The 24456-nt window shown below is 39.7% G+C and overlaps 1 protein-coding gene across 1 annotated transcript in view; it reads right to left on the minus strand.

Annotated features, from left to right (window-relative positions):
- large1 (LARGE xylosyl- and glucuronyltransferase 1) overlaps window positions 1-24456 on the minus strand; it is an 83849-nt gene that overhangs the window by 33063 nt on the left and 26330 nt on the right. The window contains exons 3-4 of the mRNA XM_077544931.1: window positions 10451-10749; window positions 6084-6166 (exon numbers count right to left, since the gene is read on the minus strand). Coding sequence (XP_077401057.1) covers window positions 6084-6166; window positions 10451-10749 — 382 coding nt within the window. The remainder of the gene's footprint in view (window positions 1-6083; window positions 6167-10450; window positions 10750-24456) is intronic.

Consider the following 24456-nt stretch of genomic DNA (forward strand, 5'->3'; position numbering starts at 1 on the left):
ACGCTACATTGCCTGGCCTATCTGTGCTGCAGGGAATTTAGTGCGCTTAGTCGTCGACTTGTGACAGTTGTGACGGTATGTCGTGCGATCCCTTTATTATTGTAATCCCTTCATGCTAATTATGTCGAGCAAAAAAATTAAGCGGTTGGACGAATATGTGTGATATGAATTGACATGTATAACAGTACGGTGTTCCACAGGGTTCAATTCTGCGGCCTCTGCTGTTTTCATTGTGCCTGCTGTTCCAACTTAAGAACACACTAGTGGTTGTTTTAAAGTGCTCTATAGAGTTGAGTTGAGTGTTGGGAGTCAGCGTCCTAACTGTATGATTTGCAATGCTAGGTTAAGCAATTCCAGTCCAGCACAATTAGCTATATAGCTAAATTAAAGGAACAAATCCTAAAGCAGTATAGAGAAGCGGAATATAAGAACACAACAGTTTCTGAATTTAAGGTGAAGAGAGCCAGATTCGAGGAAAAGGCTACTCTTCCTGTTCATTTTGTTCACCAGTAAACCCTATACTTATGTCTTTTGAGAAAAAAAAATCATATTTTATTCTCCAATAAAGAAGGGTTCGGTGAATTCACATAGCAAACTGGTGAGTACCACCAACAAGGTTAAAAACAAGGGAGCATTGGGAGAGAAACCCCCTAGGTCAATCGAATCAACTGACTAACTAACCTGAACGCCTGAACAAGTACACTTGACTGTCTAAGCAGTCTTCCTCATCTTAAACTGCATCTGCTGATGAAGAGCGCGTGATATGCATGAAACCTCTGGAGCAAGCAACTATGTCGACCATTAGCGGAGATTGTTTTTGCTAATCTAAATATCGTTTGGACGGAGCGTGCGTCGCGGCCTCGGGGAGACACAACGCCATGAAGGAGATGATTCATCAGACAGGACGGCCAAGGCTTATACAGAAGAGACAATAAAGTCTGACCCAGGAGGAACGGCATCTTTTATCCTGGGACTCCTTTGAAATTAGATGAGACAGCTTAAAGGGATTTATGCTGCTAAATGCATTTCACCAAACACCGGCTTGCGTGCGTGCGTGTCGAGGAGGGTGTACGCACACAGAAGGTATTCGGGAATCTAAATCAGGTCAAGAATTAGACAAACTTAACAGGGGAAGTGAGCGCCACAGGACAACATAGGCTGAATGACTTTGGCAATCAATGTGTCACTCTCGGAGTCTGCGAGCTGCACAAGAGAGATCCATACGAGTGGGCAGTGCAAATAATGCCCCGACATCCTTTGGACAAATAACATCCTTCATTTTACTGAATGCTTGTGGACAAAAAAAGTGAATGTGTCAAGCCCATCCTGATAATCAGGGTCGCGTCTTTCACGATGCTGTCCATGAAGCACTGATTCATTTCCCAGCTACGAGTGAATCGACAAGCATCGACTTACAGTAACTCAAAGCATTAACAATCATCCATCCATTTTTTTAACCGCTCATTCTTCACACTATTATAATCGGCCGATTATTGGCTTTGGCCAAAACAATCAGCCAATTGGGCCAAATGGCCAATTATTTTCCCCTTAAAAGTTTATCGAAGAAAGTCGAAGTTTTCGATGCTGCGAAAGTAGCCTGAATGCACCATTTTTTCTTGCGTAGCATTAGCAACTAGCAAGTATGTAACATATGTTATTCTGGTTATTCTGTTATCCCTAAGCGTCCTTTAAGCTGTTTAAAAACATTGCTAGCCTTGCGCTAATGCTAAATGTGAAGGGAGGATCCCATTCAAATGCTAACAGGATTTTAGCATCAACGTCGGGAGAGTTTTTTTCTTTCAAACAACAAATCTTCACACACAAATCTTGTGGGAATACGTACACACAGGTAAGATAACACTATGCAGAGGCATAAATTCTTTCCAATGTGTGAAAAACGAATTATTGTAATAGAATCACAAATTTCTACTGTACTCACTTTAAGTGTGTACGCCATGGATGCACGGCACCACACTGCCCCCAAGAGGCCAAACCGCACAGGAAGAGAGACTCTTTCAATATTTATTTTTCTGCCAAAAATCGGTATCAGCATCGGCCTCAAACAATACATATCGGTCGGCCCCTACAATTTAGAAATGTTATCTAAAATGCAGTAAAAAAAATATGTTGAGGGTAATTAAGTAATCTAATAGTTTGTTGAATGATCACTGCCTGCACATGTGTAATAACTTTCCATTGGCTGATCTTTAAAATGATCTACATGTTTCAGCTGACAATAAATTTTGGTTCTTTATTGAAAAGCATAAGGCAAGACCTGGTTGCCATAAACTAGGGCTAAAATGGCCCATCTCATTATTTAAACCATGAAATATGGTAGTAAGTGCCCAGTAGATTGAGATAGATACAATTGTCTAGTCTTAAGAAAACCACTTATCAATGACCACAAAGATTTCAGTCTGGAATGTGGAGCAAACAAACCACTGTGGGACAGTTTTGGGATCTCACTTGAGCACAAATGAAGGTGTCAGGAAGCACGAGGTACCATTTTTAGACAGAGATTTGCCTCTAGACCTTAACCCCATTTAGAATTGGCATTGGAATGGCGGGCACTAGAGGCTCGGTGCAAGTCGGACTTTGGGAATGGAAGGACACGGTTTGATACGAGCCATGGGCCGAATAAGGCAAGAGAGCAGTTATGGACCAGGACAGATGGTGGATGTGACTGGTTGCTTCCTGAACACCACCTTGAGCACAAAACACAAAAATTCTGAACTGCCCATGGGTGCCACACCGTCGCTATAAAATCTCTCTGCAAGTAACTGGCAAAGAAACTCTCCAGAAGGGGTCACTTACATTTTCAGGAAAAGCCAGATAAAGACTCGCAAGGTTGTTTAATTTCACACTTTATGGGTGGGTAGACAGCCCAGAGACCCAACTATTTGTATACAAGCAATGAAAAAGTCAATTTTGTTCGCCCCCTTTAAGCAAATCAAACGAGTGCAGTAAGCAACACTGAAAGATGGCCCATTAAATCATTAAGACTGTGACATTAGAGAACAATGAGTCAAACCAATATTGACCAACATCTCTCCTCTTAGTGCACCCATTTGAATCACTTTGAAGGGTTTCATTGAAGATGAGGCAGGCATTGTAAAGTATCATTTGAGCTCAGCGACAAACCAAATCAGAAATGTCGTTGACAAGAAATAAACGAAGAACCTAATAAGGGAAATGATTCTAATCTTCAACGGGGTAGCAATATTTCATCCGATATTGACTACGACGGCGGCAGTAGGGCAGGAGAGACTATTTGCTAAATGCTGCAGGTCCTATCATCGCGGGGTCCCGCGGTGTTTGGCAATCAATGGCCCATCTCATCCGATCCATTCAGTGTTCGCCACTAACAGAGGACAAGCCAACATGGCTGATCTCGCCAGCTGCTGTCTGATCTCATGCTTGTCACTCAGTGGCAAAACAACAGTGAGTCAACATTTAAAGCCCTCATTTGATTCAACATTGCCTCGGGGTGTTGGAATATTAGCCGCGCTATTGGTGACCGCTCCGTAGCTTAAAAAAAAAAAAGAAAAAAAAAAAGGTCACTCCTGTCTAAATCCAAACTCATCATCTGCTTTGAGCGCAGAATAGTTCTGTTTGTCCTGCCAAAGTCATCTCCCATTAGCTTCAAGTCAGCGTACCCTTTTTAAGGTCTAAATCATATCAACGCGTCCAAAGCTGCGCATCAATAACAATCTGTCGTGAGTGTGACCTTGCCTCGGTTAAGTCAATGTACAAAGAGCACCTTTAGTCAGGCAGCTGAACGTCATAAAACAAGCACTTTCTCTCCCCTGCTGTTAAGACAGTAAGGGAAACGGGCTCATGGGTTGGAACAAACTTTTATGGTTGTTTGGAAGACTCGCTCAACCCCGCTCGCTCACTGTTTATATAACTCACACTTGTGATTATTTCACGTTACAACAGCCCACCAAGCACGGTTCTAGCAACTGTTAGCTTACCGGAGTGAATTAATCAAAAGCCTAATGGAAGGAAATACTGAGGACATTTGCTCCAATTATGAGAAGTGCTCGACCCAATTACTAAAATGTGCACAGAAGAGCCCCCCCTCCTTAACCCTGCCTAGTCAACCTCTCTGTATTTTAGCCACACCTGAGTGGCCATCTTCGCACTAAAACAACCCCTGAGAGGTGGACCATAATGCACTCCATCCGGCAGTAAGTGCACGCTGATCCATTAATTGTGAATAGAAATTCAATGAACCGAAAACTAAGATACTCTATCATCCATTACTTCAGAACCCTACTGTACGTGCATACCTAAGAAGCATTAAGGCACTTATACGCCGCACTTGGACGGCAGCATGTCATAAGCTTGTCCATATTTGGTGCTGGTTGCAAAGTGTCCGAGCAGGAAGTAGCCTGGTGCCAAACTAATGGTTTAGTTTGGACGTAAAGTAGGCCATAAAACATGTACAGTATTTGTCGCTATTTCAACAGAAAGTCCTGGCTCTGCTTCTCATAAGGAGCAGGATTCTAATGGCAGACCATGATCTCAAGTTTCACGAAGCCAATTAGAAGTGTACTTTAGGCCGAGAAGGGAGCAGTTTCTCTTCCATCCCAGTGTGAACACGACATTATTCTCTATTCTCTCATATTGAATGTGCCACAATGTTGTGAATTGACAACGCCAGCATTTCTACAAAGAACAGGTTCGTTGATAGCGCACTGCGCAGTGTTAAGTGCGGTGTGAAGTGCTTTTACTGCATCCCATGGACCACGGAGAAATTGTATCGCTACCAGAGGTGGCAAATCCAGGTCCAGAAAGTAAAAACCCTGCCACAGTTTGGCTTTATCTGCTAGGGAGCTCGCTAGCTAGCATCAGGGTCTAAAGCCAAACTCTGGCAGGGCTTTTACCCTTCAGGTGCTAGCTAGCTCCCTAGCAGGTAAACGAGTACCATGGGAGCTAGCTAGGGAGCTAGCTGGCACTTGAAAGTAAAAACTCATGATGCTAGCTAGCTAGCTCCCTAGCAGATAAAGCCAAACTGCGGCAGGGTTTTCCTAGGGGTGTTGCCTAGTACCTGGTGATTCATTTCGTATCACGATTCGATTCGATTAATCCCGATACAAATCTATAAATTCATTGTTGCGATTTTTTTTAAAACTCTAATTTAGAAAATACTAATCAGTAAACTTGTACATATACACTGTAAGATTTATATGAAAATGTATTTATTTATCTGAAAATTAAGGCTTATAACTGAGCCACTGCATTTAACAAACGGGTTGCAGTCTGTTTCATGTTTGAACAGCACTGAAATTAAATATTAAGGCTTAATGTTCCATTAATATAACATTCTTCCATGCTTAATGTGTTAATCCTAACCCTAAGGAAGACATTTTGTTGAATATTCCCATAAAAATGTGATCTTTAAAAATCAATTCGGCCGCATATCGCGATATATTGCCGAATCGATTTTTCTAACACCCCTTAGTCTTTACTTTCAGGTGCTAGCTAGCTAGCACCCTAGCTAGCTCCTGTTGCTTGTTTACCTGCTACGGAGCAAACTAGCTAGCATCAGGGCTAAAGCCAAACTGTGGCAGGGTTTTTACTTTCTGGACCTGGATTTGCCACCTCTGGCAGCGATACAATTTCCCCATGGTCCTCAGGTAAACGAGCACCATAGGAGCTAGCTAGCTAGCACCTGGGGCTAAAGCCAAACTGTGGCAGGGTTTTCAATTTCTGCACTTGGATTTGCTACCTCTGATCGCTACCTTCAATTTTGCAGACACATGCAATGAAAGTGAGTGACGGCATTGCTCTGAATTAACTGATCAAATGCTACTTTGGAAATATTTTATGTGGTAGGATATCTGAAGGTCCTGAACTTCTGTTACCAATGTCTAATTGAGCAGAATAATGCTGGAGATGTCCAAGTGACCACAGCTGGAATTAACTGTATGTTGTTGTTCTTTATACCACAAACATGTTGTCAGAGAATCATGACTGCCTCTGCCAAGGACTGCACTCCAGTTTTCCCCAATTGCTTCAAGAATGAATCAATAACTAATCAATTTCCGTTAAAAACAGAGATAGTGTGAAGAGCTTACCTGTGAAAAAGGACAGATTTAACCAGCGTCACCACATCCCGGCTGGCGTTGTAACCTGCGCACACGATGGCAACATGGATGGTCTGTGGAAACAAGGAAAACAGAATAGATTTTAAGTGAAACAAAATTAGTGCGTTAATTTAAGGCTCCTTTAACGTCACAATTTTTTTATTAGCACGCGGTTAATGACCGCCCCTTACTTGGAAAGCCTGTCCTGGGAGAATTCCAGTGGCAACGAAGCAGGCACGTCCACGTCAAAATTTAGTAGTAGAAAAAAAATAATAATTATAATAATGCATATATGCGTGGAGACTGGGGTCAATTTGTATTTTACAATTTTTTAAAATGTGCAGAATTTCACAAGTTACTTTATGTTAAAGAGTATACAGCTCTTAATATGGAGAGAAAAATGCACTGAGCTGTCATAAACGTCTTATAAATGCAATGATGCCATCTAGTGGCAGAAAAATTACCTCAACACAAATCAATAGCAAACTTTTTTTTTTTTTACAGTACAAGCACATCTTTTGAATTTTAACTCAGTTTTATGAATTATGAAATTACTGTATCATTGACTAAAAGATGCAGCCGTATTTCTATTCGTTTAACATTTCCCCCATTTTTATGTTAACAAGAGTATGAAAACTTATAGATATAATATTTTATTATTATTATTGTTTATAAAATTTGCGAGTTAACTAGTGAAGTCATGCGATTAATTACGATTAAAAACTTTAATCGCCTGACACCCCTACATTTTAAGCATCCATAAGTGAGTGTAAATCAATGGCTCGTGCAATATTTGGTGAGAAATGTATCAACCACTCAAAAAGCAAGAATTGGTATAGTTCATTTTACAACAAAACCCTGTTGGGCATCATAAATCTTAGCTGCTCAATGTAAAATCAAAGGCGAAGACCTTTAACATTGAAATTGTATCCATATGTTGTGTAGCAGCAGCCCAAGATATAATCCTAATTTTTAATCGGGTCAACAACCATAAAACCAACACTCATCTCATTACAATCTACTTGTACATATAGATGTGATGAAATGTGATTGCGGACAGCACTTTTCCTAAAGTGTTCCCCAGCCAAAGTAGCAATATGTGGGTTAATAATGCAACGTTGTCTTGGGGATAGGAGGCTGTGTGCCATAAGCCCGTCGTGTTCGTGGCAAGATTGCTTCAGGTTCGATGATATGATGAAACCAAGATCGACTCAATTCTTTGTCATCATGTGCCGACAGACGGTGTTCATGAACATGCTCAAATCGCTTTTCGCTTAGCGGTGAACGGTTTGGACGGTAATAATCTTCACTGTCCATCAACCCCTGAGAACGGTACAGGGTCAGATCTACATTATACGGGTGGATGGGTCTTGCTCCGACGCTTGTAGGTTTGTGTTTGGTCCATCTGTCATCGTGACAGCCAGACAGCAAGAGGATTTGTCTCGACTTTTTAATCAGCCGGAGAATCACAAAATGTCGTTTATGCTAAGTAAGATTTGACGTGTGGAAATTTCAGAGTGGGTTAACAGCGTTTGTGTGAAATCTGCATCAAATGTGTCAGTGGATATCATTGACAGTCTAAAAATCAACCTTTCACCATCACTTTTGCGGGAGTTTCGGAGTAATCTCCTTGTCGGTGCGTGCGGCTTCATCTTAATGTTGCTCTCCGTGTCCTTTGTCTTTTCCTGTGTGATCCCTTTGCCACAACTTGAAAGCGTGTCATTGTGCTATTTTTTTGGGGCCGGGTTGGAATGTTTATATTTATTTCACGTCAGCTTCCGTAAAGGAATAACACAAATGATACTTTTTTTCCCCTCCTAGCTTGACTTCGAGTTCCCGATGCCTTTGTGCATATGGAAATGGAAAGCTGTTGTAAGGATTTGAGCTTTATTCACTTTTTAAACACTATTATTCTCAACGCTGCTGCAGAGCCACACTGAAGGTTTTCTGCCATTTACGCAAGCTAAATAAATGGTTGATTGCCCACGATACGGGTATAACATTAGTCCTACCTGCTCTGAAGTATTTTACATTTAGTAGAGTGGTGGCAGAAGAGTCACTAGCTTGAGCTTATTTTTGCACGATTCCTCGCTCACTGCCCTGGGAAAAAGGGCTCCAATTTTAGCTCCAAATGACATCTTGACATGTCAAAACTCAAGATGCATTTTCTTTTCCACCCTCAGAGATTCCACTGTAATCTCTCCTCAAGGGTCAGGGCAGCCTGGCTAACCCTCCAAGTGAGCAAGGGGTCGTTTGCAAGCACTGCTGGACGGGTGCCGTACTCGGATTGCTTTCTTTCAATTTTCTTACTTGCAGCCCAAAAGGAATTCTGCCTTTTCTGTATGTTGTGTTGTGTCTATGTTTGTTTTAGAAAGGAACTCTTTTTTTTTTTTTTCAAAAAGAGCAATGATGATGACATGTCAAATCGGTAAAATTACCGAATGAACAAAACTGAGCTCTCCCCAAAAAAAAAGGAACTCTGTGCCCCCCCCCCCCGCCCCCCAAAAAAAGAGAAAAACTACACATTAGTGACAAGCTGCGGTGTGTTAAAGTAGGCTGCCGTGATCGCACCATCTAAGGACACAACATACACCCACAAGTGCGAAAGCACAAAATGTGCGACGCCTTGAAAATAATCAGCTGTTAACCTTTGGTTGGCAAAAGCTAAAGACGCCTTGAAATAATTTATTTTGCTGCTTCTCATTTTCATTATACACGGTTATTATCTTCTACAACGTGTGCTTTCATAGGAACATTTACCGCATAATATGTATGCTTAAGTTTGTAAATGTCTGCTGAGCAGTGAATCAAAGAGTAATTTCATACAAGGACAAAAAAGGTAGCAAGATGTATTCAGCCTGCTGTTATCGATTAATTACAGATTATTTCTCAGGATGCTTTTATTTTAAAAGTTCACAACATGAAATGCACTGCTTTCCCTAACAATTCCCACACCATGTTAATACTTGGGCGGGGCACCCAAGTAAACTGGCCAACACCCAAGTAGATTTCAAGAATATTTAATAAAAAATAAATAAATTATATATATATTAGAGGAGACGCAAGTAGCAGGACTGGGAACAAACCCCCACCCCTATATCATTTATAACATAGATTTTTCATTTCATTCTTAATAGGTTTGAAAGTACAGGTAGTAGTACAAGCAGAAGCTTTTCATTTATTTCATTTTGACATTTTTGGTGAGCTTGCTTGTCATTTCTGGACTACACCTGATTATAAGCCGCGCCAGCTAAATTTGGAGAATACTCGAGTTCGTTACACATATAAGCCGCACCCGACTGTAAGCCGCAGGTGTTTTAATGTTACCGCACCGGGTTCCCGCTACTTTCTTTGCCGTAATGAGGGCGCAAATTGTCTCGCTCTCGTTCTGTATTTGGGCTCACTTGGTTTGTTTTGCTTTGCCTGACGCGCTAGCGCTTCCTTTATAGCGCACTCTATTGTGATCTGATGGATAAGCCGCACCTTTGCATTAGCCGCAGGGTCGAATGAAAGTGAAAAAAGTAGCCGCTTGTAGTCCAGAAATTACTGTTGTTTTTTTTTTCCTTTTTGGAAAACAAAATAAATAGAGCAGCAGGGTGAACCTGGAATCCAAAAGCACCTCCTTCCACCATTGGGCCATCTCACATTAGTCAATTTGAAAAAAATATATATCTATATTCAAACTACTGCAGACACAAAGACATTAGTGCTGCTTTTAACAAAGTGTAATTACAAAAATAATTATTTCAATCTACAGTATATTAACCTGTTGTTCTCTTTCAGTTGTTCCTGAGACAATTTAGTCTTGCCACTAGGGTTAGCGCTAATGCTAGCTGTAGCATGTGTGCCACTCGCACAATACCACACTCTTCACCATGCTTTCATTGGACAGTTAAAAAAAATGGCACGGTCACATCAGTGGGTTTTGTCTGTGGTTCTGTAAATAAGTACAAGGAAATACTACACACCGATGCGTTATATTTCAAATATAAACGTCACGGGACAGCCCTACCAAAGCCTTTCCCGAAATGTGTGTCAAGTTGCAAAAACAAAAAGCCTTTGGACGCATTTTTTTTTTCAGTTTGACTCCCCGAACTCTTTGGAGTTTTTATTGAGCTAGTGCCGAGATACACTATCTTCATTCTGGTCATCCTCCCACTAAAGCTAAAATGTGCTGCGCCGCTGCAGGAGCACTATCAGATCACAGCATGGCAATGCCGCACCCCTCAAATGATACCAGCCTGTCTGATCCGTTTCCCCGACATCAAAGATTAGACTAATGAGAGAAGCGAAAATCTAAACCACATCTCAAAACTCCCCACTTCAAATTCTCCTAGCACTAAGTGGAAATGCCTCACCTCGCACTTATCCACGACTGGCTGCTGGACACAGTCTGAGCTGTTCCCCACTGCAGCAGCTTTCTGGCCTTCATTATCACCGGTGCCCTCCTCTGAATGGGCTCTGCTTTGGTTGCCATGGTGACCGCCATACGGAAGGCGAGACGAGGGGCTCCTGGGTGGCCGGCTGAGCTCGCGGCGCAGCGCCCGGTTCTCCTCCTCTACCGCCCGCACCCGCGACTCCAACGCTAGTCGCTCGACAACTCCTCCGGCGGGCGTGGACGACTGGGTCTCCAACGGTGACAGGGGGAGGGGCTTCACTGTGGAGGTCAGAGCAGCAGAAGGAACTTCAATTACATTATCCAATATAGCCTTTTTTTTCTTATTTTTGTTATAAAAGACCCTTGTGAAGATAAGCGGTTAAGAAAATGGATGGATGATATAAAACCAAAAACAAAATAGTAAAACATTAATTGCAGATAGCAAATCATCCATCCATCCATTTTCCATCGCTAGATAGGCCTAGTGTGAGTGAGCACCAACCAGGCCAAGCTAATTTGATGCACCTATAGGACTGGTAACAGCCCCTCAAATAATAATATAGAATAATAATAAATACCCTAGACTGTCTGTAGAGCCTCAAAACCCGATATGTTTTTCTGTTGCGGGATATCGCTAGATGTGCGATGCTCAAAAGCTTGCCGTGCGCTGCCAGTGGAGCTGTCAAAATTAATTAATTGACAAGTAATCGATTATCAAATTAATTATCGAGTAATCGTTTGGAGCCTTTTTTTTTATTGTCCAAACCCTCTGATTTCAGGATATCAACAGTATTTGTTCACTGGTTTCTGTAGTCCTTGATTAAAGAAGACTGATTATCTTCTGTGTTTAGTCCAAATAAAACATCAATCAACAATCAATCCCACCCACCCTTTTTTTAAATTTTATATATATATTTTTTATTATATTTAATTATCACTATACAAATACGAAATACGAAATAAACACCAATCACTGGTAATAAACAAAATAATCAAAATTAAAATAAAGTAATTAGGGAAAAAAATGTTATTTTAATAAACTTTAATGCAAAATTAAAATGAATCTGATTAGTCAATTAAATCATTGATAAATTAATCAATTCTAAAAATATTCGATAGTGACAGCGCTAGCTGCCAGTAAAACGACAGCTTTATTAGAGTTACGCGAAATGCCTCGTGACCGACTATATTCAGTGCTTCTGCGTTTGCCACGTTGCAGGCAAGCATATACAGGTTAATGCCACTGTGCAAGAAACTCATATGATGAGAATTTTCCTTTACTTCAAAAACAACATTGATCCAAGTATAGATGTGACAACGGAATGCAAGAAATGCAGATGCTTCCCATTCATCTTTTCCTCTCCTGTTTGGTAAGACCACCCAGTGTGTTTCCAATCCAAATCAGCAGCAATTCCTCACCCTTCTCTTTGAAATTGGCAAATTGAAGTGAGCAGCTCCGAATAGTCATAGACGATGCTTTTTGAGGGATGAACTTCTCGCTCCCGTATATCTTTGAAACGGAAGCCCCCCTGAGGGAAGTGACAGGCTCAGGTTGCGGTTTATTAAAAGAATACAATAGGTCTCTCCATTCTGATGTCTCACCTGGGTACAAAGCTCTGGAGAGATGCACATATTACAGAACAGCAAGGAAGTCGAAGCTGACTACATTGATCTGTGTTGGAAAAGCTATGGTATGAATCCATCCGTCATTTCATCGGTTGGGGCCTTGGTCCCCATTTGTTTCAGGCTGTTAAATAAATAATGGTGGTCCTGAGCACACCACCAGGGAATATGCTAATAAACTCCATTTGAAAGTTGACATTTTTTTCTCTATGTATCCACTTTAAATGAATCAGCGGAATGAAATTCCCTGGCCGGCTGGCTTGTTTGTTGTTGATAATGGAATTTTTTTTGTTCCCCCCCCCAGTGATTTATAGTCTCCTGCGGCTGCAAGATATAAAAGCAGTCGGTAACTGAAGGTGGCTAAGCCTTCTTCTGGAGACCCAAAACCCAATTTGGGTTCAGTTGCATCCACATTAATTGGTACAATGGATTTTGGTAGGCCTAACCCTACAGAAGAAAGATTCAATGAACATTCATCTGTGGTGCCTAAAGATTGGGCGTGGCTTTTTCATAAGATGCACCTGGCAAATGTCTTGTGGGCAGCCAAGACCATTCATCTGCATTTCTATATATTGGAAAAATCCCAAAAGTAATGGCAAAAAAAAATACATTAAAATCAAATAAAAATCAACGTGTCTACAGCTCAGCCAGCAATAAAAAGCTTTTTAAATAAAGACAAATTTATTCATAACCTAAGAAATGAGCAAAGCGATTCCAGTACAACCACCACAGCTTGTGGAGTCGACCTACCAGGAAAAATAAACCTTAAATCTTTCACTGCCATGGACGTTAAAAGACGCCAAGTAAAAACCTACGGAGGGCCGCCAATGACGTTAAAAGACGTCATCCAATTATTATTTTTTTTTAAACGGGTGGAGGAAAGCCTTGGGCAGCTGTGGTGAAAGTTTCAAGCAGATCTAGTTAGCCTAATGACTATTTTTGGCCCCTAGATGGCAGCAATGACTCTCTTTTGACAAGATTGGGTAGTCAGTAGAAGACGTGAGGCGGAGCTAGAGGGGACAATGGCTGGGGAAGGGAAGAGAACATGGCGACCAGTTGGAAGCGGCTCAGCTCGAGCAGTTTTTTTCAAAGACGAAAAGCATCGATCAACGCTAAAGAGCACATTGATGACGATGATGATCATCATCGATGATGATGATGGTGATGGGGACTCCGAGGTTGACGCTGAAGTTGGAAGCGCTTGACGCGGCGGCTATGACGACGTCATAAAGGTTCACGGGCTAGCGATGCTAACACCGGAAAACGCGGAGCACAACCGAGCACGCTCAGGTGGACGTTCAATCGGACGACGAAGAGTGCCCCGAGTCCAATGCATATTCATCAGAGGAGTGGGTACAGTCTGCTACTTGCTATTCCCCGGAAAAAAGGCCGTCAAGAAAGTGTAACGTCTGCACGCGAAACTGACAATCGAAGTGAAACGTATCTGTTGTGCAAATCCTGCTCCGTCTCCTTGCACGGCAGTGTTACAAAAAGAAAAACTGTATTTGAAACATCCACATAATTGTAAATAGTACGACAGTTGCACACATTTGTAAATAGTTTGCGAAATTGTTTTGTCAAATTGTTACACTGTTGAATGGAAATAAACGTATTTTGCAATCCAAAAACACTTTTTCATTGTTGGAGGTGGTGTATTACAGAAGTAAAGCACTATTTAGGTGTTTGTGGCATCATTCATGGACAAAAAGAAGTGTAGAATTCACTAGAGTGCATGAAATAACATTGTTTCACAAAAATCTCTTTTTCTCCGCTTTTTGTTTCAAAACGGAGCATTTCGGTGAAACTAACCATTTTCTATTGTTGATTACTGAAGAACGGAATAAGGTAGAAACAAACTTTTTTTTTCTGATGAAAGATGAGAGTTCAATCTTTCATTTGTGTTTCCATAGTTCAATCTTTCATTTGTGTTTCCATAGTCCAAACACAACATTTTCTGTGGACCTTGAAAGATCAGTCAAAATGCTTAAATCGGCTGGCACTGGCGACATCCCGTTTCTGAAAACGTCTGGCAGTCAAAGAGTTAAAAGCCGTCCCATGCCTCTGTCCTGGCTGCTCAGAAAAATAAGTGGAAAAATGTTAACAAAACAAAAACACCTGTAGTGCCAATAAAGGCTTTATGGTGGCAATGCTTTTGACAGTTGACAGACTTATTTTAGTTATGACAAGATTCCCAATAGGAAAAAATATTTTGACATTTTAGGAACATAGATGTCAGCTAGCATCATCGCCGAATGGATTTTCTTCTACCGTACTTTGGGGGAGTATTGTCACCCTTTTACATGCAGATTCATGACGGCAGTGCTCAAATTTCAAACACATTTCCAGAGGCAAAAAACATGTTAGCTTACCACATGTGATTACTTTCTCTTCAGAGGAAACATTATATTTCACAAAATAATTCATCCAAGAGCTAATATTGTTGCTACAGGCTTTTCAATAATGGTTATTTAATTATGGCTCACAATCTAGTCGGCAGCCATTCAATTGATCCAATATGCACACCCCGCACGCACTGGCCTATCTAAAAAGAAACAGGGATGTAATTAATGTTATCAATTATACCTGTGATGACTGAAATTAAATGTCATAACGGCCATGGTGAAAGGGTCCATTGCCGTCACACAAATGGAAGGATGAGCGCAAGTGAGCCATGGACAGATGCTTGGGGGTGGTCCTGCTTGCCGTTGCGTGTAAAAAAATAAAATGGAAAGAAAAATATTCTTTCACACATTGCTTTGAAAACGGAATGAATGCTCTGGCCCCATGGTGAACTTATTCAAATGAATAATTCTATTCTCATGTCCCTTGTCCAATTTAGCCTTCACATATTCCTATTAAAAAAAAAAACATGTTGGTTCAATGGAATAAGATTATTTTGAGCAAAAAAGTGGATACAATTTAGTTTTTACTCTAACTTCTTTTCTTTTTTTTTATTATAAAAAACTGGCGGGTCATTAATTAAATTAATATTATAAATTGTATTATATATATATATATATATATATATTATTATAAAATAATACATTGATAAAATTTCCGTTTCATTTCAATCATAGTAAATATACACATTTATGTAACAATGTGCATATTATGAGTTTGGTGACTATTTTAACTCATTCACTGCCATTGACGGCTATAGACGTAAAAAATTCATTAGAACTATTTCTATTAGTTTAACATTTTTTCCCACTTTTGTTAATAAGAGTGAAAGCCTAGACAAATAATTATTATTGTACATTTAGAACAGATATAAAATGTGTGATTAATCGTGAGTTAACTATTGAAGTCATGCGATTAATTACAATAAAAAAATTGAATCGCCTGACGAGACTTAAAAATACTAAAAAATTCGGTGATTAAAATTTTTCATCGTAATTAATCGCATGACTTCACTAGTTAACTCACAACTAATCACACATTTTATATCTGTTCTAAATGTACAATAAAAATAAAAAATGCTTGTTAACAAAAGTAGAAAAAAATGTTAAACTAATAGAAATCTATAGCCATCAATGGCAGTGAATGAGTTAATACAGTAAATCTCTGAAGTTTGAAGTTTGGTGTATGTAACTAATTACGCCAACGATATCATGATGGAAATTTGGAGACTCAAGAATATTTTATTTAGTATTATTCTGCCCTGAATCAATGTTTATTTCTAACTGCATGGTGGCTTCCTGTAGTATGCAAGTTCTTGGTATCAATAGCCAGTCAATAAGGGTGAAAACAGGCAATTTTTTGTTGACATTAGTGGAGTCATCTAAAAAATAAAAAATTAATAAAAATGCAGATGAAAATATCCACAGGAAATGTAAATGTGTTTAAATGAAGCCAAGTTCAAGTAAGGCGATTCTTGGTGAATAATACCACTATGATTAATTAGCATACTTTTCTCTTGATGCTCAAAGCGGAAATCTTGCAGTAAAGCAGAGAGCCACACATCATCTCAAAGATGATGCAGCGCTAAATCAAGTTTGGGGGGACCTGAAACTGTCATGTTCGGTACGAGTCAAATTACAGCGCTGTGGAGTGTGCTACACCTTCCAACATGGTGATGAAATTATGGGAGAACTAGGACAAGGCAAGATATGATTGTATTCGGAAGAAACTGAAATGGAAAGAGGTAAACTTAAAGCTATGAGACTTCGATATTGCCATCACGATGTCTTTTGGGAAGTAATGTTCTGACAGGAATATTCATATTTTTTGTTTCTTTTTGCAGGATGTATATGTACTATGCTTTATAGCTTGTACAAGGACCCTTTTTTGCACTATAAAATACAGCTGCTCCAATTTAAGGCCGGATATGACTTAGTGAATCGATCTTTAAGGAATTGGTCAGTTGTTTGTTGATGAACTGTGCCTTGAAGCGGTTCCAAAAACACAATTTGGCAACTCCTCCAGGCGTCAATATGAAACTGACATCTAAAGAGGACATTCAGCGATATTCTCTATAAATATCAAAAAATAACAATTAGAGTACCTGATTTTACCCAACATCAATCAAGTAAGTTTAGTCTTAGTTGCCAATGTTGACCTGCAGATAGATGAACTAGAGAGCAAAATTGAATTGTTGGCCACCGATTGTAGCACTGCAATGCAAGAATAAGGGTGAGAACGGAGCAAAACCGGGAAATCTCCCAAAGTTTTGGCTGCCCCCATTTAACAAGGATTGACAGAGGTTTTTTTTGAGCCACTTAGGCTGGGCCCTAAGACGGTTTCAGCCCCAGCATTGGGACACAGCCAATGACTAATTTTCCACTCAGGGTCCTTCGGGAAGCAGGATAAGCATGGAATCTCAGACCTCATCGTCTCTGGTTACATTCTGTAGTTCCACACGAGGGACGCCAAGCTAAATGCGAGATATAATCCCTTCAATGGATTCCCGAGACCTCCTACCGGTTGGCCATTCACGGAAAATCTCATCAGGAGGCTTAAGTAATATACGCAAGTCACAAGGAACAGCAAGTAGGTCCCAAAGCTTGTAACTAGACAAGATGAATCAGAATACCTTCAAGACTGGTGTAACAAAAGATTTCTTCCAAAGCCAAATTATTAAATTTCCAACGGCTTTCTGACACACTACATATACACTCAAGAGTAGGAACATATATTGGCTGGCATACTGAGACCCTTCGCTCCACATTACCAATCTTTCAAAAAGAAAATATTCAGCGACATCAAGTAAGAGATGTTTTTTTGATGTTTTCTTTTACAAGTTTCCAAAGCTATCACTAGGCCACAAGGGTCAAGGCGTGTTTTCGCGACACAGCATTACGTCTTAAAGGATATTAGCATTTAAATGAGCTTTGTAAATACAAACATGAACATAACCAAGCTACCCACCGCACAATTTGCTTGATTATTAAGGGATACAACTTATGGTGTATAAAGACCGTAGTCATTTGAAAGACCGACACACACTACTTTCCACTTCTAAGGAACAGGAGAGTAGCCCATTAGCATTAAATAGCTTCCCTTGGGTCGGCATCATTTTGTAATACTATTGTCCATCTGGAAAAAAAAAAAAGGCCTTGTAAGGTACATTTTAAAAGGGTGCTTACATGTGAATGAGTTCTGCGATGAATGCCAAACAAGGAAGTAATTAACAGGTGTTTCAGAAATTTCAAGCTGATTATGATCATGAGTTGAAAATGCCCCAATTTAAATGCTTCTCCAGTACCATCTTTTGTTTTGTCATGTTGCATTTAAGTAGTTGTTGACAACAAATAGTAGCTGATGTTTGGATAGTCATTAATATCTAATCTTCAATTAGGTCAACTGCTAGTTGGCATAACTGTCAACAATAGTCAGTTGTTGTTGTTTTTTTGTTTTGTTTTTTTTTTTTTTGGGGGGGGGGGTAATTTTTCATTACATTCTCACCAAAATGGTAGACAACGGCCTTACTATATATATATAAAAAAAATCAAGATATTACATGTACGGATAAAATCTGTTTTCTAAACAACAAACCTAGTAAACACATTTAGCCGCTAATTGAATTAAACATGAAAGGCGTGAAAACACTTTTAGAAAACAAATCCAACGCTCCATTGAATTATTTTGCCAGCGCAGGTAAACATGTTTGGAGTCTCGGCTGCTGCTAATTATGCATTCAAAAACTCTTCATTAAATTATGTGAATTATTCAGAAATGCGTGAGCATAACACTAGTGTGCTCTGCACTAGTTTTTCATTCCACTGTAATGGTTTCACATTATCCAAAAGTCAACCTTAGGCGCTTTTGCAGAGTTCAAAAGACAAGGTTAATATCTAGAAGATTCCAATTTCAACTCTAAACATTTATTTCAGCTTATAATTTGTTAGTTCTAAACACACAGCGTATTAATTTGTGTCGCGTTCCAAAAGCCTCATGCCAAGTCATTTGTCTTCCAATTAATAGGGGAGCATAAATTGATCAATAAGGTAATAGTAGCAGGCCTTTCATTAGCTCAAACTAGCCCCTGGGTTTGTGGTCTCAAATGGCAAACATCTCTAGGGGCAGATTGTATTAACTATTGCTAATTAAACTTAATTACAAATCAGTGTAGCTGCCTGATGAATGTGTTCTCAGACAATGCCTGAACAAAGATGATTTGTGAGAGATGAAGAAACATTCGCCTCACCACGACTGCACATTGGCCCCACACTACTTCTACAGCGCAGCAAGATAAACACAATAGTGTGGATTATCTAACAAAACCACCTTTCACACCCACTTATCAGATTCTTCTGCTGATGCCAATAAACATAGAAATAGTCTATTTCCAGCACGAGGGAGAAGCGAAAATAATAATACTCAACAATCACAGACAACATTCAAATGACACGATAGCTATTCAGTGACGGGAATAAATAACTCAAGCTATAGACACCGCTAGATAGGATAACCAAGCAAACTTCTCAGTTAACAGGAAAGCGCTCCAAACAGAATGTGAATCATGACGCGAGATGTCAGCAAATGAGACTTTAGCTCACTGAGCAGCTAAAGGATTAACGCTACAAGTGTTCTGCTTTTTTGGCCATCAGAACCGGTGATTGCCAAGAGGAAAAAGCATTTGGCCGCTCTGTACAATATGGGCTTTTAATTATATATGGATTACGTACACAGATTCATTTTGCCGAGCAGATGCCGACAAATGTCGCAAAAGGCATAATGGCTAATGACCAACATGAAAATCTCACTAAAATGTGATACATTTTTGTTGCTCTGAAAACAATTCCAAATCACTGTTCATTCATAAAGGTTTGGTCTATAGTGACACTACTTATAAAGGGTAAGCCAAACGAAACATTTTCTTTACAATATGTTCTATGCGACTTCCACTAGTGTAAACACGGCATTGTGATTAATATTGAGTTATTACAAGAATTTAGCAACAACAAAATTCGAGTGGCCAGGCGTCCCATTTTGTCCGAGACAGTCTCGATTTTGAGCCTTGGGGTGGACTTCGCCAAACGCCATTGCCGAATCTCGTCTCGGCGTCCTGTTTTTTTGGTTGTCAAAGCCATTCATACCATTTAAAAGGAAAATGAACTGCTAAATCCCCTTTCAAAATACTTTCACATTCACGTTTGCATTCTTATTCTCATCCGCATCGAATCAGTAGCTGGCAGAACTAGAACTACTTCCTCCTCTTGTGTCTAAGAATCATGGGAAATGTAGTCCTGCTGCTGCGGTTTCAGAGCCAAAGCAAGCTGAGCTTTTCTGGAGGCATATGTCCAATGTACAATGCGTGACCGGCATGTGGTACATGTCACAGCCATCCTCCAATATTTGGTGGGTCCAAACAAAAAAAAGTTAGCATAATAGTGAGCGCATTGCCTTGTTTAAGATAGCATTTGCAATAGCATCGGCGAAAAAGGATTCGGTTGGTGAAGATTGATGAGCAATTTTAAATTCGATTTTCAGCTAAATTGTAGCGTCCGGTTTTTAATTTTGAAAATCTGGTCACCCTAAACAAAATTCACCCTGTTTTATCCATTTCTGTGGATAGTCATTTTGCCACTTGCTGTCGACTGGAAGTGACATCACATCACAGTTGCTCAGGCAACAACCCACCACGGCTCACCTGTTTTCTGAGTTTGGTCATGTGACTTTTGCAAGCTGAGAAGTGATTGATTGTTACCTAAGCAACTGTGATGTCATTTTCAGTCGACAGCAAATATCCTCACCTTGAGATGGATAAATATGGGTGTATTATGCTGCTTAATTCATAATCCACACACACAATAATAATCAGAATGGAGTGTTTAGATTAGTGAGAACATGTTACTGTAAAGACGTTTTTTTGAGATTAATGTACCCTTTTTGCAAGGTCATGTTTCAAAGCTAAAACAATCATTAAGGCGCGCACATTACCCGAGGTTATCAATACACAACTTTAGTTTCTTCGTAAAGCAGAAGGCATAAAAGATCACACGGCTTTCAAAGGTTCCTCTTCTTGCTGCATTTTACCTCAGGCAAAACGGTTAAGCTTTGATTGCCAATTAAGTTTAAAAATGGCCAAGGTTATGTTTTTCCTGGTGTGCTTTATTTGATTTGGGGTTTTCATAGTTTGTAGCATATGACAAGACACGAGGTTTGTGAAAGGGTGAGACATGTAAGAAGATGAACTTAATATAGGCTTATTTGAAATTTTGCTTTGACATGTTTTGTAATCAAATTAGTAAAGGCAAGGTTACTTGAAGTGAATAAAATGAAGATGAATGGTTGTTTGTCTGTGCCCTATGATTGACTGGTGACCATTCCAGGATGTACCTCACCCAAAGATAGGCTCCAGTTCACTGCAAATCTAATGAGGACAAGCATAAGAGAAAAATGGATGGATCGAACCTCAAGGGAGTTAGACTTTCAAAGTCCTCCTGTATTCCGATATAATACCCAGCCCAAGAACCAGACTGAAAGGGAGCAAGGAAGGAAAAAAGGACTGGTGCACGTTTTTGTCTTCTCCATCTGTGCAACTTTTTTTTTTTTTTTATCTGCGAGCTTTATGTGGTAGCTCATCCAGACAAAGCACATAGGAACCCCCAGGGAGAAGCAATCCCTCTAACTCTGTAAGACGAATAAACAACAGAGAAGAGAGAGACAAAGAAAAATAATGGCTGAGACGGAGGAACAGAGCGCAGGGTTGGAGTGAAAGGGAGCGCATACGTGCGTGCTATTGGAAGCACAATGGTCCTAATTGGCACATTCACGCCTTACCTCAAGCTGACCTGTAGCAGGTCCTTTTACAACTTCCCCAGCTGGCAGACATTTGAACTCCATCCAATAATTACTTTTCAGGCCTTGGCCAATACGGCATTATTGGAGCATATTCACAAATTCTCTAGTGAATGGAAAGCTGAGTGAAAATTGTCATTTTAATCATAATTAATAATGGCACTACTGCAATATTTCAATCCTGTGAGGCGCAGTCGTTAAATGGCTTCAAGAACTTGCCTTGGCCTGTGTCGTCGACACGAGGTAATCAACTTTGGACAGGCTTCGGTGGTTCATTAACACACCCCCTATGGAGTAAAAAAAAAAATAGGAGGAAGCGGGACTTGGTCTACAGGAAATTTGTTTCAGCAGATTGTGGATTAACTTTGCTGTATAATTCCGCTTAGTCATTCTACTTTCCTGTACTTTTGCCCAAACCTGCTGATTGTGTCACCGACTTAGAAAAACAATGTGGTACCTCAAATAGATGCTCCTTTTCACAGTTGCAAAGAAGAAAAAAAATGCAATGTTTATTCTGTCTGTATCATTTTAAGACCTTAGACCCAAAGCCTTCAATTTGGATTATCGAATTTAAGACTCAAGGTCCTGTGGACAGCCCAGCGCAGGGACAAAGAACAACACATAGAACACAATACAAAGTGTGTTGACTCTAATTGGATTATCTGGATTTCACCAGGCAACACAAAAAAAGAAGAAAAAAATAAATATGTGTGATTTATCGAGCGAGTCCTGTCTGTCACGTTCATCACAAGGGTGGACTCTACCGCAGCTTTTGGCAAGACAGACTCTCTAACTATGTTATCGTGCCGACTGCCGACCCTGTGGGAAGTTATTTGAAGAAAACAAGAGCAGGCGGCATACTTTTAAAAGACTAGAGAGTAAACAGATACTGCACTTTTAATGGGCATTGAGACAAAAGTTGCTTTTAAGAGAATCAACAATCAGTTGTTGCATTGTATAGTGTGAACCCTCGGCGCCGAAGCGCCATCTGTTGCAGGAGGCTGCCCCGATATCGTGTTTGTTCAGACTCGGAATTACCGTCATTTTCTTGAACAAGGAGTCACGGAAAAAGAATGACGCCATCATCCATCCATTGGTGCATATTTCATTGTCATTAGGGCCCCCAGCGCCAGGTGGTGTGAAGGCTTTCTTGGAATCATTATTCTTTTTTCAGACAAATGAATTACCTCAACATGCCTGAAAAGCAAGAGCGTGTACAGTATCTCGATGAAAGTGTATGCATTTTACAGGGTGCACGACTCACACCTTGTTGGACTCCTACTAGGAAATTCTCACAAACTAGCCAAATGTAAGGAGGTATTCTGAAGAAGTTTGTGTTAAACTGGGGTACTTCTGCAATAAATTATTATGCTGTCCATTTTTTTAAAAGTACATACAGCATCTATAGTACATCCCTGCATGGAAAAAAGTGTTTGTTTTTTTAACAGAATGGCTGAATATTGCAGGAATAAGAAATGTAAAAAATAAAGGTGCCTTTTCCAGGATAAAATGATTAATATTACGAGAATAAAAACATATTTTTTAAATTCACTTGTTAGGATATTCTGCTGTTGTTAAATTTAGACTTTACAGTCAATGTTACGACTATTTTACAGAAATATGACTGTACCTGCAAGATTAGGATTTTTTTCATCCTGCAGAATTATGTCCATGCTCTGGTAAATTGGTAACTTTTTTATATATACAAGTATCATCACATTCACAGTTTAAAAAAATAAAAAGAAATAAAAAGAAAAAAGAAACAAAAAATTAGGTAATTTAAAAAAAATGTTAAGTAGGTAACCTTTTAATTCCAACATTATTTAAGTGTCCAGGTAATTCAGTTTATGTTTTAATTCAGTCCCACACCATCAAATCTATTCATTTTCTACCAAAAAACAAAACAAAAAAATATTTAAAACAATAATTAACTTCCCCTTGTAGCCAATCCCAAACTACAATTGGTCATCTTTCATAGTCTTGCATTTCACTTGGGTTGTAGATTATCATTTGCATTTTAGACCATACTTTAGTTCCCCCTGGAACTTAATGTGAAATGCAGGCATTTTCTATCACCGATCATCATCTTTCGAGGTGTGATTGTTTCACTTTTTTTTTCTGAGTTTGTGCTAAGCAGGCTTGTTTTGTTGCAAGGTTATACAATTTAAAAGCGCAGGAGTTAAAAAGTTGTTAAAGTGTCAAAAGAGCTTTGACAGCCTTTTCAGAGAAGTGTTCTTTTATAAATGTAACTCACTGCTACAGGATAAAATGGAGTGCGAACCATCAATATTTATTCGAGCAAATCGCAAATAAAAGGAAATTCAAGATAGTCCTTGAAGTAACCATAGTTACTTGACGACAAGCGAATGGTGCATATTATGTGGAGGTGTACATGATGTCTTTCTTCCCCACTGACATCAGCACTTCTGTTTGGTGCATTACAAAGATAGCCTGACTTCATGCGAGAGGTGCAAATACTTGGAAAAAGCCTCAAGCGATAAAAGCAATCACCATACTGGTGACTCAAGCAACAATTTCCATACAAATGTACACGAACGCCTAAAGGCCCATTGAGCCCCAGGGGTTAGAATACAAAACAAAAAACACAAGTGATGCTCTTGTTGGACTGCACAACAATGAGTGGCAACTTCAACTACATTTTTTTTTTTTAAAGATGACTTTCATCTTATAAAATGAATGCGGAATGTCATATTTGAATATTTTGACTCCCAAAACCATACTATATTCTTGTATATTATTACGCCTTTCTCACAAATTTTCTGAATTATAACTTCTCAAATAAATCTGACTTTATTGCTACATTATGTTACATTACTTTACTACGTTTTGTAATAATAATAATGCATCAGTTGACGCTAAAATGACACTTAATCCATTATTCATGCACTCACACATTTACACTCCGGTGGCGGTAAACTACTTTAGTAGCCACAGCTGCCATGGGGCAGGCTGATGGAAGCGCGGCTGCCAGTGTGCGCCTACGGCCCCTCCGACCACCAGCAAACATTTGCACCATTCTTACACCAGTGTGAGTAGCACTGGAGGCAATGTGTGTGAAGTGCCTTGCCCAAGGACACGACGACACATGACTTGGGGAGA

This window comes from Vanacampus margaritifer, chromosome 15 (genome assembly GCF_051991255.1).
Source record: "Vanacampus margaritifer isolate UIUO_Vmar chromosome 15, RoL_Vmar_1.0, whole genome shotgun sequence".
Taxonomy (NCBI): Eukaryota; Metazoa; Chordata; class Actinopteri; order Syngnathiformes; family Syngnathidae; genus Vanacampus; species Vanacampus margaritifer.